Source organism: Penicillium oxalicum, chromosome V, assembly GCF_001723175.1.
Source record: "Penicillium oxalicum strain HP7-1 chromosome V, whole genome shotgun sequence".
Classification (NCBI taxonomy): Eukaryota; Fungi; Ascomycota; class Eurotiomycetes; order Eurotiales; family Aspergillaceae; genus Penicillium; species Penicillium oxalicum.
In genome coordinates this window covers 1,986,266-2,000,675 of record NC_064654.1, presented here as the reverse complement: position 1 = coordinate 2,000,675, position 14,410 = coordinate 1,986,266, and the positions used below count along the sequence as shown (strand labels likewise).

General features: G+C 52.0%; 5 protein-coding genes and 1 non-coding gene across 6 annotated transcripts; 3 read left to right on the top strand and 3 right to left on the bottom strand.

Moving 5' to 3' along the window:
* Positions 1 to 135: 135 nt before the first annotated feature.
* POX_e06734 (uncharacterized protein) lies at positions 136 to 1,565 on the bottom strand (the record flags this gene model as incomplete). Its single annotated transcript, XM_050115550.1, has 3 exons — positions 136 to 567; positions 637 to 1,150; positions 1,276 to 1,565. 3 exons carry the CDS (start codon positions 1,563 to 1,565, stop codon positions 136 to 138), a joined length of 1,236 nt encoding a protein of 411 aa, XP_049968010.1.
* Positions 1,566 to 2,988: 1,423 nt separating this feature from the next.
* POX_e06733 (uncharacterized protein) lies at positions 2,989 to 5,135 on the top strand (the record flags this gene model as incomplete). The annotated part of the gene is made up of 2 exons (XM_050115549.1): positions 2,989 to 3,296; positions 3,380 to 5,135. 2 exons carry the CDS (start codon positions 2,989 to 2,991, stop codon positions 5,133 to 5,135), a joined length of 2,064 nt encoding a protein of 687 aa, XP_049968009.1.
* Positions 5,136 to 5,941: 806 nt separating this feature from the next.
* On the bottom strand, positions 5,942 to 6,051 carry POX_tR121. The gene has a single exon. It is a non-coding gene; the product is annotated as a tRNA-Met (tRNA).
* A 1,274-nt stretch (positions 6,052 to 7,325) lies between these two features.
* POX_e06732 (uncharacterized protein) lies at positions 7,326 to 9,888 on the top strand (the record flags this gene model as incomplete). The annotated part of the gene is made up of 3 exons (XM_050115548.1): positions 7,326 to 7,515; positions 7,574 to 8,716; positions 8,873 to 9,888. The coding sequence occupies 3 exons, from the start codon at positions 7,326 to 7,328 to the stop codon at positions 9,886 to 9,888; spliced, it is 2,349 nt and encodes a 782-aa protein (XP_049968008.1).
* Positions 9,889 to 10,497: 609 nt separating this feature from the next.
* On the bottom strand, positions 10,498 to 11,368 carry POX_e06731 (40S ribosomal protein S26E; the record flags this gene model as incomplete). The annotated part of the gene is made up of 4 exons (XM_050115547.1): positions 10,498 to 10,603; positions 10,681 to 10,783; positions 10,979 to 11,106; positions 11,346 to 11,368. 4 exons carry the CDS (start codon positions 11,366 to 11,368, stop codon positions 10,498 to 10,500), a joined length of 360 nt encoding a protein of 119 aa, XP_049968007.1.
* A 720-nt stretch (positions 11,369 to 12,088) lies between these two features.
* On the top strand, positions 12,089 to 14,296 carry POX_e06730 (uncharacterized protein; the record flags this gene model as incomplete). The annotated part of the gene is made up of 4 exons (XM_050115546.1): positions 12,089 to 12,313; positions 12,382 to 13,255; positions 13,314 to 13,408; positions 13,487 to 14,296. 4 exons carry the CDS (start codon positions 12,089 to 12,091, stop codon positions 14,294 to 14,296), a joined length of 2,004 nt encoding a protein of 667 aa, XP_049968006.1.
* Positions 14,297 to 14,410: the final 114 nt, after the last annotated feature.

Below are 14,410 nucleotides of genomic sequence, written 5' to 3'. Positions count from 1 at the left end.
GCCGCGGATACGTATAATTGCTTTGTAGGATTCGAATGTAATGAACAGAACCTAGCAGCGAATGTGAATGAAATCGATGTGGCCTCCCCGCATGGATATACCGTGCCCTTTCGTATATTTCTACCTCAAGTACTACTAGCTCACGGTCTTCAGGTCCACCTCATCAGGCCCCCAGGCTAGAGCCCTAGTTCTCATGTCTTGCAGTTTCCTCTCAACTATTGTTTCCATGTCTGCTCTTTCGTCTTTGGTGAGAAGATCGATTCGCTCTTTCCAACGGTCTTCTTCAGTCCTTGTTCCGGGTCCAAAGAATCGGCCGTCAAGCTTTTTCCAGAACACAGCGTCGAACGCGAAGTTTTTCCTCGCTGCATAGGTGACCCAAAAATCACCGCTCTCCCAGCTCTGTTGCATCGGCCCGGAAAGTCTTTGTTCATTTTTCAGTCTGCCACAGTCTATGGCCACGTCCTCCTGCTTGCGCAGCACCTTCAAGAACGTTTGAGGACGTGACTCATACACTTCAATCCACGCCTTTAGGCCATCCGGCCAGTATTCCGGTTGCTCGAGAAGCAGCTACCATGGTGGGGCGTGAGAGAACTCCACAGGCGCAGCATAAGTAAACTCTCAGTCTACAACCCCTACGATCTCGAGGTGTTCGTTGATCAAAACATTGGAGGGCCGAAGATCGTCACACCAGATGTCAAACGGCCCGGGATTTGAGGAAGGGCATGTGAATCGACCGTCCCGCGCGAGCTTACTGAATAGCAATCTTGCCATATATTTGCGTCGACCGTCATCCGCCGAATTAATAGCTTCGTTCCGTTGGTGTGTAAGATGCTGGAGGTGGAGATCTGCTAGCGTATTGAAATAGGATGACGCTGATGGAAAAGTCTCGTTCTTCCCTGGCAACTTTGAGCGCGGGAGAGTCCCTAAGCGGACGAGTTCATTCGCGTTGTAAGATAGTGGTCTTTGTGCCACCTCCCAGGTGAAATCATCCACCTGGACCAGTGATCCTATCTTAGGCAGCCGTAGAGTGGACAACTGGAGCAGAATATCCGCGACTTGTCCGTATACGAGTTCAAGCTTGGCGTCAGCAATGTTTGGGTCGAGGATCGGTCGATCCTGGATCGCAAATCCAGGGGAATTGAGAGCGTCGCTGAGATTCATTACGTGATCAATGTATTCCATGATGATAAAAGGGCCCAGACCGAGAGGATTTTCCTCTTTAGTGCCCAGTGCAGAACAAACGGTACGGGGATCGTCGTATGCTGTTGAATGTACCTCATCGTAGCGACTTCATTGCGCACCTTCTCCTCGGGGAACATCGTCGCCCCGGGTTTGGGAAATCGGATGATTGCAGAACCGCCATCCTCAAATTTCATTCTGAAGGAAACGTTGAATGCCCCAGCTTTGGGATCACAGAGCTCAACGGGCACCCCTCTTCGATGTTTCAGGATAAATCCACCGATGGCTCTCAAAGTCTCTTCACTAAATAGTTCGTGTACCCAAGCGTCCTGGACGGCCTCACTCCGCTCCCACGCGACATCGTCGAAGCACATGCGAGTCTGCATCTCGGAAACGGTAAGTAGGATGAAAAAAGATAGACCACGAACACATCAGGTATGTGATGTTTAAAGAGGACGACATGGCGCGTCTCAGGAGATGAACTCTGGACTGGACCTGTCAACACACCGACTTCCACGCTTGAGCTTTGTGTTTGAGTCAAGGACCTAGGCACTCTTGTATGAATAGCCAATGAGAATACGCCATCAGCCGCCCCGAGCCTCAGTTGCCGAGAAATCGAGTGGCACCCAACTCCGTAGATTGACTGGGCCAACCTTTGAGGACCGGTGACCCACGCAGCAGACCGCCTACATTCTGGCCTACTGCCTGCCTTCCATAACGGGACAAGATATCAGTGAGCAAAAGCTTCCAACATGTACAAGGGGAATATTTGTGTGTAGGTACCTACAGTAGTTCTATAGAGTGTCACGAGGGTGGTGATTCGATATGAAGGACTCTAAATTTTTATCGGGAGGTAGTAGTCATTCTATTTTTCTTCTTCCACTTTGCCGCCGTAGTTGTCTGGAATGTACCTGTATAGGCGTGACTCAACATATCTACTAGAGCGTCACTAATAAACATCCGGTTGAAAGACTGCATTGTCCATTTTACAGGGCTCTTATACTACTGATGAAGGGACATTTGGCTCATCAAAAAGTCTGTTATCCAGCTACAGACACTCGTCCTATCGTCCATTGTATACGTAGATGCAGCACTTCAGGCAGGCAGCGATCAAATACTTTGGCATTATGTAAGTGATGTGGCCCTGTCAGCCTCCAGCTATCATCCCATGGCCGTCGTAGGCTGTCATCGCTGCTTGGTCGCGTGCGTAATGACTTTCCGGTGGATTCCCCACTCCAGCAGGGGTCCGCAATCTGGAACCCAACGTCTAGGCCTCCCGTTGAGGATCCGTATTACAACACTGGCCGAAGGGGGGTACCTGTAACTGGTAAGCCAGCCGCGAAGTGCACAGTATCGACCTAGCGGGTTCAATCCACATTTCCTGTCTGAATTTGTGAAGCCGAGGAGTTCAATTTGAGGATCTCCACCACACTCGATCCTCGGATTGCCAGGTCAAGTCAGACTCAAGTCGGCGAGGGGTCTTGCCCATCGTCGATCGTCTCCCGCAGTTCCGTGTGCGTGCTCCGACCGATTGCGTATCCCCCCCCGAGCTTAAGTCAGCCACGCCCTGGACCTCCCCTGGAATCGCCAATGGTTCCAGCTGATTCAACATTTTGCTCTCTCAGCCTCATTCGTACGCTCGTCTCTCTTCTTGTTCACCTTTCTGAAAGCTCAATTTTGCGCTCTCCCCCGCCCTACCTCCAAGCATCCGATTCGGTCCGTGGTCTCGTCTTCTAGAGTAGCCAGGACCTCAGTCATGAGAGGCGGTTGATTTGCCGTTGTCGCTCGTCCACCCACTTTTCCCCCATCATGTTCTCGCTCTCCGTATCGCCCATCTCCGTGGGCTCCAATGTCTTCTTTGCCTTGGCCTTGTGCGCGATCTCTGCGCTCGTCCTGCTTCTCCTGCGCCGCTTCCTCACGATCCGGGCCACCCCGGCCTACCTTCTAGTACCCATATTCCTTGCGCTCGCGTTGCCGGCCAGCGTAGTGCTTCTGGTCCCCATCGACCTCGCGTCCAGCACACGAAATGGCACCGGCCCAAAGGCAATCTGGCTGCCCGAGCGGATGGTCTTGGTCTGCTGGCGGATCGCATACTGGCTCATCTTCATGCTCACCTGGTGTGTATCCTGTCGAGACTCATATCTCGTGGGCCGTCCGTTGCGCTGGCTCTCTTTGCTGACACTTGCCGGATGGTCTCCAGGGCGATCCTTCCACTTCTCGGTGACTATGTCGACTCCGGATACCGCGAGCCCAAAGCTCGTATTCTTTATTCTCTCCGGTCAAATGCTCGATACCAGCTGATCGTTCTCAGCTGCGCGGTGGTGGGCCTGATATACATCTCCATCTCCATCGGCTTCGATCCCACTTCGATCAAGGGTACCATCATGGCACTTGCCTACGTCTGGGGTCTTGTTTTGGCCATTTATCTGATGGGACACGGCCTGGTTTCGATCCCGCGGAATCTGTTCCGCAACGCAAGCGTCAGCGGTCGCCTGAAGCGCATTCAAGCGCAAGCCCCCCGGGTCCACGATCGGCTCATGGACGCAGTCAACGAACTTGAGAGTCTCAACTCCCAGGTCGCTCAGCTCCAGCAGCGCAAGACCGGGACCGCCCGCGATTTCCAGGAATGGATCGAAGACCTGTCTGAGTCACCCGGCTCCGGGTCTGACGACGTGCGAGTCCCAATTCTTGAAACGCCCGAGACATCCGGCTCGGTGCCCTCGGTCATCACGGAACGCTACTTGGCTGACTTGACTCGACGGCTACAACGTGCTCGCCACATGAAGGCGCGCTTCGTCGACGAATGGGATCGTGTCGTCACGCTTGCGGCTGACCTGCAAGCCATCATGAATTCCGCTGCGTCTCAGAAACTTGAATTTGGCTCGACTCGCCGCCGGACATCGTGTGTACCAAAGGTGAAGCTCCTTAGCCCTTATCTGCGCTATCAACTCTACTCAAACATCATCCCCGCCCTGCGCTTGGTCTTCGGTATGATCTTTGCAGTTGCCTCGGTCTGCATTGTGTGGTCCGAATTGATCAAGTCTTTGGCTCCCCAGTTATCAGCCATCACCCTGACCGTTGTTCCTCACTGGAAGAATGAACAGCCTCTGGGATTCGGCAGCCAGGTGATTGCGTCTCTGTGGCTGCTCTACATGTGCTCGGCTGCCCTTGTGGGAATCAGCGAGGTCAAGGTCTGGGGCAATAGGGCCTTGGTGCGGCGCAATACCTACGGTGAAAGCGCCTGTTGGTATGCCAGTCTGGTGGCCCGATTGACCGTGCCGATCGCCTATAACTTCTTGACGTTCTTGCCCAGAGATTTCCGACGCTCCACCACCTTCTACGAATTCTTAGGCCGGCTCATCAACCTGACTCACCTGGGGAAAGGCTTTGATTTTATTTTCCCCATGTTCATCCTCCTTCCTGTCTGTGCGACCTTGTTCAACCTGTACGGACGCATCAAAAACATCTGTGGGTTTGGCTTAGCAGAGGAGGATGACTTGCATGATGTTGAGAACAACCCAGCTGGATACGGCTTGGGCGGTTGGCGTGAAGGACGTGACCTCATTGAGCGCGAATTGAACGGGTTCGGCTCTCTGGCCGTCTCGACTCGCGGCGGACGTTCCACATGGGCGTCCGATCGCAGCGACGAGGATTCGCTTGGTTCTTCTCGACTGCGTGTCGCCACCGCCGAGGGCTCTCGCTCCCCTCGGCATGCCCCGAGACCCGTCACCGCACCTACCATTGTGGACGAAGAAGAGGAAGAGGAAAATTTCTTCCAGTCTTTTGCTCACCGGGTGCGAAACACGTTCGAAACAACGAACAAGCCGGAGTGGCTTCAAGGCGAACCCTTCCGTTTACCTCGTTGGATGTCAGGGGATAACAATACCGCCGAAGAAGGTGGTGTAGCGCGACTCTTTGGAGGTCGGGCTGTGCCTGGCCGGTTGCGTCTCGGGTAAGGACGAGACGAGACCCTTCGGAGTCCTTTTGAATCATGTAGATATCTAAGTTTCCTGGTTGCATGACGCGGTGTTCGGGTCTTGCTTGTGGTTCTTTTCCCTCTTGCTCTCTAGCTGCTGGGCAGTGCCAGGCTGTCTTGAGCGCCTTCTTAATGTATATATTGAATTCTCTGTTACCTAGTTGTGCCACGGGTATTTTTTCTTGATAGAAGCTGAACGTATTCCGAGTTGCTCGCTCGAGCCGTGAAACCGCACCCGCCAGTCTGCAGGTTCAACACCCTCCACCTGAGCTGTAGACGGATGTTGCACTTGGTAACCTACCGACTGCCCACCTCGCTTCGATTAATTTTCAAGAAATAAAAATAAAATAGGTCAACAGCCAGGTTGCAGCTCATCACTACCCAAAAACTGTCCAGCACTACCCAAAGAATAAAATATTGATCTTACCTATGTCTGCCTTTTTTTGCTTGCTTTAACTAGTCGAGCCGCGAGTTATTGACCGAGTCTGAAAGTCTGGTCTTTGACTATATAAGATAAGTTATGTAAGGTGCAAATTTTTTGGTAGTACTGAAAATCGTAAGTGCAGCACTACCCAAAAAAGTACGCAAATTTTTTGGTAGCTTTTGGGTAGTGATGAGCTGCAACCCGAACTGTATGCCCGTCAACAGCCCGCTTTAACGGGCAAGTCGTCCTTCCCGTAATCTATGAACCAAAACAATGGCAGTACTCGTCAATGAGAGTGGACAGTTTCAACAAAGTACCCCCCCCCCCACCTCCCAAAAAAAAAAAAGCAACATAAAAAAGCTTGCCCTCGTCCAGGTTCGAACTGGAGACCTTCGGATTACCACCCTGTTAGAGCAGGGTCGTCATACAATCCATATGAGACCGACGTCATAACCAACTAGACCACGAAGGCGATTGGATGAAAACTAATTGCAGAATATTGATTCATCAATGTATTTTGAAAAAAAAAAATCAAATGTCTGCCAATCTCAACCCACGCGACTCCAGGGTTGCACGGATTTCATTGATTGGACGAGGCCACAGTCTGTCTCTCTCTCTGTAGCCTGAGCGCCCGGTCACGCGCCCAAAAGGTTAACACCGGCACTGCTGTTGTATTTCGTGCGCATCATAAATGACATGGCAACAATACCAAATATGTCTCCTCGATTATCTTGGACCATGCCACTGGAATCAGCTCATACGCTTGATGAGGATTTTGACGGAAAATCAAGGCTCAGACATCTTCCATATTTTGTCTGAATTGTAGTGGAGGCCCACTTTGATTCAAAGAAACCCAACCCGGTCCGCCGAGTACGTCGGGAAAATAAATGACTTGGAGTGTTCAAATTGATCAAGATCTAATATTTTCCTGTATCGCCCTTGCACCTGGGCTCTATTGTGAGACTAGAATTTCTGGCTCGCTGTGTACAATCTACGCCCCCTTCGTACTTCGACCACCTCAGTGTCTCTTGTAGTTATGCACTTTTGGTCAGTTTGACGTGGTCACTGTAGTCAGGTACAGGCCCGTGAATAGACATGCTCCTTGACCTTTGAGGCTGATAGAACACGGCAGGTGTTGATTACAAGAAAGAACTACCTAGCATGTTCAGGCTTTCACCAAGGAGTGTTTCCCTCGAAGATAGTCAATATATGTATCTATTGGTGCGATATTGATGCTTCGATGAGGTTGGGATCATTCGCGTTGGAAGTAGTATAACGGAGGACTAAATAAATGTTCACACGACGTCATCGGCACGTTGAATAGACAGCGAAGGGTTCACCAACAGTATTTCCTGTGGTGTCCAGGAAAATCTTGCTATTTCAATTACTAGACATGGATCAAGTTGACCGGTTACTATAGAAACAAAAATCTATCGATTCTCCCTCTTAGGGACGAGCATCATGCGCATCGATGAATACGACGCCGCGGAAGCGTGAGGCCCGGGCCCGCTCGGGCAGCGCGAGTTGGACCCCCTCAACTTAGAAAAACTACAGTGTTGCTTAGGCCTCCCATTTCTCCTCTCCTGGTCATGATAATACCCAGTTTACAGGTAAGATCACTGAGCTACGGTAGGCTGAAGGAGTGATTCATTTTAAATTCTCGGAAACCCGTGGAGCTCCTAAATACACATACTCTGGAGTCCATCGACTTCGCTTGAAAGCGTCGCCCCGAAGAACGGGGGGGCGATGGATACAATTCTGCCTTCTTACGAGTCCGCCGTGGACCGTGATGCGTGGACCATAATTGCTCACTATATTGCTTCAAGCGACCTGTGTGCTGCATCTCGTGTCTGTCGTCGATGGCATGCTATATTCGTGCCACTACTGTGGGGCCATCCGACGGCACACTTCGGGGCTGAGAACGATGTTGTCTACGGTATGTTCACCAAGATACCAGATCCTCATGCAAATAATATACTAACACTAAGCCACAGTGGCACTCGCACGTTTTCTCCGATGTTTAAAATATGCCAGAGTGGAGGTCAGATCCCTCACTCGCACGCTGCGTTTGCCTCCGGCACTTTCGGATATCTTTGATAGCCTTCAACCAGACTGGCTGAAAGATGTTCTGGAGTATCTACCGTGTCTGCAGTGCTTGATGGTCTCCAAGTTAGCTTTCCTCGACCACAATGCAATGACTGCCTGGAAGAAGATGGAGTCGAACTCAAGAGGATATAACCTTCGTCTTCTGTTGGCACAAAGCGAACCCAATACAACCTCTGCCGGGCTGGCCGAGATTCTCATGCGTTTCCCTCGGCTGATATATCTGGATCTCTCCTACACTACACCGGCACGTGACCATAGTGTCTTGTCTTGCTTGTCGCGCCTTGAGAATCTGCAAGTCCTCAAGTTGCGTAGCATTGGACTGAAGGATGCCGACGCAGAAGTCCTGGCGAATGCGATGGGACTCCGCGTTCGTTTTTTGGACGTGCGAAACAACTGGCTCACGGATGTCGGTATCCGGGTCATCTTGCAAGCGTGTTTTGTTCCGCTAGATCAGCCAGCACAATATTGGGAGGGTCTGAGAGGAAGGAACCGTATGTTACATCAACGGGACCTGACACGAACCGATTATTATGAAGCACTGCGTTTCGACTTTCTCAGATCTTCAGACCTGGATGAGCAGTACATGAGATATCTAATCCAGCCAGGCCCAAATCATCATTGGATCGAGGATCTTCTCCATACAGGAATCACACATCTCTATGTTGCGGGAAATCCCATAACAACCAAAGGCGTTGCAAGTCTTCTTGCCTCGGCTCGGCTCCACGCCCTGGACGTTGGCACTGTGAATGCGGCAGATTTCCCAAAACTCGCAGTGGTGGAACGCGATGCCTACCCCTGCGCGGAAAATCTGATCCCAATACTAGGCGGGGACGCCGGAGATGAGCTTACAATGCTACGGATCCACCATGCCGTAGCCACTGCCAAAGTCCTAGTCACAAAGTCGACGTCTGTGGCATGTCCGCTACCTCACCTATCCTCACAACGAGATACGAGGCAGCCTGCTGAGGGGGGTCCTCGCCGAAAGATCGATGAGCTCCCTGCCGAAAGCCATCCAGTCACTGAGCCACCAGGTACGTTCACGAGAGAGCCCGTTGCAAATGCAGTCCTTTTGGGTGCAATGAATCCACCATATCACCAGCGATGACCTGCTGCCCTGTCCACAAGTGTGGAACAGTCTTTGCACCCAAAGTCCTTACACATGCGACTGATGATCACTATTTCTCCAGATCATAAGAGTCAACAGACCTTATACCCGAGCAAGCTAAATTTTACAGACTTGTCCCCATCAATTTCAGCATGTGAAGTTAAGATGGGGAGCACATGTCTACCAACCACGCAAAATGATCCATCGACATCCCGACGCGATTTGCGAGCGTATAAGATCGAAGAATTGTTGTCGAAACGTCCGCGCAAAGAAAGCCCAACACTCTATTTGCACCCGTCTCATGTACCTCACCTGGAGACCCTGGTTCTCACAGACGTCCCTTCACACGTACCAGCGAATTCTCCGATTATCAACTCATTAATTAGGTTCATCACAGATTGCTCCAACGAGGCTCTGCTGGCAAAATTACAAGCCGGATCCGACTATTCATTACCACCGGGACAAGCACGCGCCAAGGCAGAACAGCAACGTGCTCGAACTCTCTTTGGGCTCCAACGCATAGTGCTGGAGATCGCATCCACGAACCGCTCGCACACAGCCTCTTCATGGAAATCGGGTGCTCAAGCCTCGAGCACCGGAGACCGTGATTCCGAGGCCCTGTGGGCAGCAGCAGCAGATGACTTTAGTTTCTTTGAAGATATGGAATCCGGGACATCACAAGATGAGAGTGACAATCGCTCGCCGTGGGCAGCACTCAATGAGAAGCTTGCCCGTATTCCGCTGGATGAAAATGCTTCCTCACAGGAAAGCACTAAATCAACCGCGCGAGTTAGGCCAATGTTTCAGCAAAGCGCGCGCCATATGAGCTCTGGCTCGTTGTCGCCAGCAGATCAGGCCGCGGGCAAAACGCAAACGAGGATGAGCAATGAAATAGATCTTGTCGCAGAACTTGCGGCCTTTCGCCGTCTGAAGAGGATGGAATACGAGGACCGCGTCCGTGAAAGTCAAGAGTGGCACGGGTCCAGCAGCGGCAGACCGACGTCAATGATTCCTTCTGAAGTGACACATCAGCTCGCAATGGCGCAGTTTGTCGAGGGGTATTGGGAGGGTCAAGTGAAGATCTTGAGACATCCATAGACGGAGATTCGTAGTGAGGAATGGTCGACATGGTATCGAAACTACTTTGGAAACAAGTCACAACCCCAGCCGGAAGCAGATCATTGCGGAACGAATGAATTCAAGGTATTCCTTAGCCCGTCAGACATGAAATACCACCCTGCTCCTGCTCTCGAAGAGGTCCGTAGTCATTAATACTTTTCTTCTTCCAACAGAAGCGAGATGATTTTTTGAAAAAGTTTTTGGTATTTTTCCTAGCTTGCAACCATGCTATTGTGGACTAGTATAGTCTTCCAACCATGCATGCGCTATCCGAACTCGCAGTCGTCTGTCAAAGGTGCAAAAGCCTGGGACACGGACCAAAAACAGCACATACGAACAGAGAGAAGATCGACTCTCGTCACCCTTCACAGGCGCAAATTGTCTTGCCAGATCCAAGGCATTCATTCTGTCGAGCAACCCGATGCCATTTTCTCCACATTTTCACAGCAACAATTGAGCTTTTCAGCTCAACATGCGACCAATGTCCGTCGTTCAAGAACACCTCAGCGGGAAGGAAAACAAAATAAAAAGATTCATTTCAGACTAGTTCCATTTTTATTTTGCTGAATTGGATGGCATTACACTCCCTTACATAGCCTTGGCGGCCTGAGGGGGGTTCAGCTTCTTGCCGTCCTTGTTGTAGCGAATCCGTGGGGGAGGAGCACGGTTGCGGCGGCCTTCGCGGGAACGGACACTAGAAGTGGAGTTCGTCAGTACCGAGAAATTGAAGAGCGGTCCGAGAGGGAGGGAATTGAAAGTGGTTTTGCATACCGAACGATCTTGCCGTGGATAGCGCAGGAGACGCAGTACTGGAGCTTCAGGTACATCTTGGGGACGGTGTACTCAGCGAAGACGGAGGCGTCGGAGATATCACCTGTGTGGGGTCATGTCAGTTCGTTGAACACTCAGGTAATCGATTGTGATACACGAAGAAGGCATGTCCATGCTATCATCATTCGGTCGAACTTCGACGAATCTTCCGAGCGGGATATTGAAGACATTCTCTTTTCCGAGGAAGGCGCGTGGAGAAGAGGAAGAGAGCGGGGCGTATAATGCGAGGGTCACGTACGGATGGCAGCAGACTCGACCATGTTGCGGATGGTGAAGCGCTTGATGGCCTTGTCCTTGGGGGTGCAGCGAGCGCAGTTGGAGCAGCGCACGGGCTTGACGTGGCCGCGGCCATTCTTGTTACGACCGCTGAAGAATTGCGTTAGCGCTCATGTCGCTTTTTGATGGTGTCCTTTTGCGATATCCAGTCTCCAACCGATCATGAAGACTCCAGCAATGTGCATCGATTGTATCCGAAAGTAGGCCGTCAATTCATGATGTCGCGTTGAACATGTGTTGGATTGTCGGGGTCATCGGCGACATTGCGGATATTCATATCGGACTGGAGACTCGAATTGCGCTTGTGTGGAGAAGGAATCGAGCCTTACTTGTTCGCCCGCTTCTTGACCATTTTGACGGATTGCTCTGCCGAATGTCAGACTGTCGATTCGAGATATAAAAGTTGGGAGTCGAGGGGAAAACGTACGGGTGTCTTGTCGGGAGTGGATTGTCGAAGCACGCTCTCACAAACTGGCTGCCGGAATGGATGGTTGGTTGTGTTGTGGGAAGCCCTAAGCCCTTAAGCGAGATCCAGTGACGGTGGTGGGCGCCTGGAGATGCCTGAAATTCAAGCCTAATTAACCAGGCAAAGACGCAACAAAGAGACATCCATCTCTTGGGCACCAAGGCACCCATTTTGGCCGAAGTGGGCCGATTGATCACGTGGTCAGATCATGCGGTCCAACTCCTGACCAGCCCGGCTCTAGATCAAGAAGGGAATAGCGTCCGGATCGTACCGTCGGACGGGTGGTCGGGTCGGAATGGGTGATGGTCGAGGAGTCGGTGCTCACTCGCACCCAGTTACATAAGCCCCATGTTTACACCCGCCCAAAGTGGGCGATAGGCTGGACTTGGCACGAGAATACCGCCAAACAGTCCAAACACCCCTGTCCAGATCGACCATTGACCGTCATTTTCCTTTTCGTCAAACTGAATAAATCACCCTTACTGATTGTCTCTATTGCCCGAAGAACTGTTCATACCAGTTTCTCATTCCTTGTCTAAGCTCCACTCCCCTTGTCCCCTTCGCTTCTGTGTTCACGTTGTGTCATTTCCCCTCTCAAGCGCCGCCATGTCGCATACGGGTACTTTTAGGGGGACGCCCAATAAGACCATCGGGAGAGGAAGAATGCCTGATTTTGAAAGCTCAAGTACCTCCCACATCCCCCGACCTCGCTCAGACCGTCCAGAATCCTCTGTCGCGTCTACCACCAACACCCCTTCAAGTGATCTCGGAACCGGCACCATGAGCGCCGCCAGTAGCAGACAACGACAGAACCAGTCGAAGCGTGATGAGGTCAGTGCCTCCAGAGTCGCCATCGGGGACGAGGACATGAGAGCTAACCACCCAGTCCGAGATTACAGGCAATCCGCCGCAAGATGGAGGCCGACCTGAACAAGAAGAAGCATAACCCGACCAAAGCCAGAAATTCTCGCAAAGCTCCACCCGGTACTGTGCTCGCTTTGAAGCCAAGCCAAGCTCTTCAGATCAAACCCTCGCTCAGCATTGCCGAGGCTGCCCAGCTCATGGCTGCGAAGCGGGAGGATTGTGTACTGGTTACTGATGAGGACGATCGCATTGCTGGTATCTTTACCGCCAAGGATTTGGCGTTCCGTGTGGTTGGCGCCGGCCTCAAGGCCCGAGACGTCAGCGTGGCCGAGATCATGACCAAAAACCCTCTGTGTGCACGAACAGACACAAGTGCTACGGACGCACTGGACCTGATGGTCCGAAAGGGATTTAGACATTTGCCCGTCATGGACGAGAATCAAGATATCTCGGGTATCCTCGATATTACTAAGTGCTTCTACGATGCCATGGAGAAGCTGGAGCGCGCCTATAGCTCGTCACGAAAGCTGTATGATGCGCTAGAGGGAGTCCAAACCGAGTTGGGGTCAAGTCAGCCGCAGCAGGTCATTCAGTATGTCGAAGCGCTGCGATCCAAGATGTCGGGTCCCACTCTTGAGAGCGTACTGGATGGCATGCCCCCTGTGACCGTCTCCGTTCGAACCACCGTCAAAGATGCCGCGGCGCTGATGAAAGAGCACCACACCACTGCTTTGCTGGTCCAGGACCAAGGATCCATTACCGGTATCTTCACCAGCAAAGACATTGTCCTCCGAGTCATCGCGCCCGGCCTCGACCCTGCTACCTGCAGCGTCGTCCGTGTGATGACCCCTCATCCCGACTTTGCTCCCTCCGACATGAGTATTCAGGCTGCGCTGCGTAAGATGCACGGTAAGTTGATAATTGAGAAGAGGGCGCTGTATTTGTGAGACTAACCTCCCGTTGGCAGATGGTCATTATCTCAATTTGCCCGTGATGAATGAAGGCGGAGAAATCGTCGGCATGGTGGACGTGCTGAAGTTGACATACGCTACTCTCGAACAAGTAAGTCCTTCAATTCGCGCGCCGTATGAGCGTTGCTTCGCCAAGGTACAAAGTCAAAGGCTGATATCTCCTTTTTAGATCAACACCATGTCTACCCAGGATGACGAAGGTCCAGCGTGGAATAAGTTCTGGTTGTCCATGGATCATGAGTCAGACTCCATGGTGTCTGGAAGTCAGCCTCATCGCTCTGTCATGAGTCCTGATATGGGTCGATCGCAATATGACAACAGCGTGCTCCCGCATGACTCCGCTTCCCACCAAGGAGGCGAGGAGCACTCCGAAGTTGCATCTCAGCACCACCAGCACCACACGGAAAATGTGCCATTCCCATTCAAATTCAAGGCTCCCAGTGGCCGGGTTCACCGCGTGAATGTCCTGAGTTCTTCCGGTGTGGCTGATTTGGTCACCCAGGTGACTGCCAAACTTGGCGCTGAACTGGAAGCCGTGGGCGGCGAGGCTGTTGTCCAAGAAGGTCGACTCAGCAACACTGGCTACGCTCTGAGCTACATGGACAACGAAGGGGACACAGTGTCAATCACGACAGATCAAGATATGCTGGATGCGATCGATCTCGCGCGCCGTGCTCGACGTGACAAGGTTGATCTGTTTGTTCACGACCCGTCTCAGCCTCCAATTCCCGCCACCCTGGACCCGCAACCCGCCAAGCCTGCGACTCCAGTTATCGAGGAGCCTAAGAGTGTCGTTGTAGACGCGTCATCGGAGGAGCCTGTGTTGAGCAACACTCACCCGGCCTTCCCAGCAAGCCGCCGTGCCGAAGAGCAGCTAATTGCCGGTGTTCCTAACGACCTTCTTTTGCCGGGAGCCATTGTCACCTTGGCTGCTGTGATTGCCGGTGTCTTCATCCTTAGCCGCCCCAGTGGTCGTTGAGTTTCGTTCTCTGCATGTCACTTCAAGATGTAGAATCCCTTTCTTTGTTCACTTCCGCCCAGTTTGTGTCTTGCCCAATTTCCATCCCTCATTTTCTTGTTTGTTCTTGGCGAG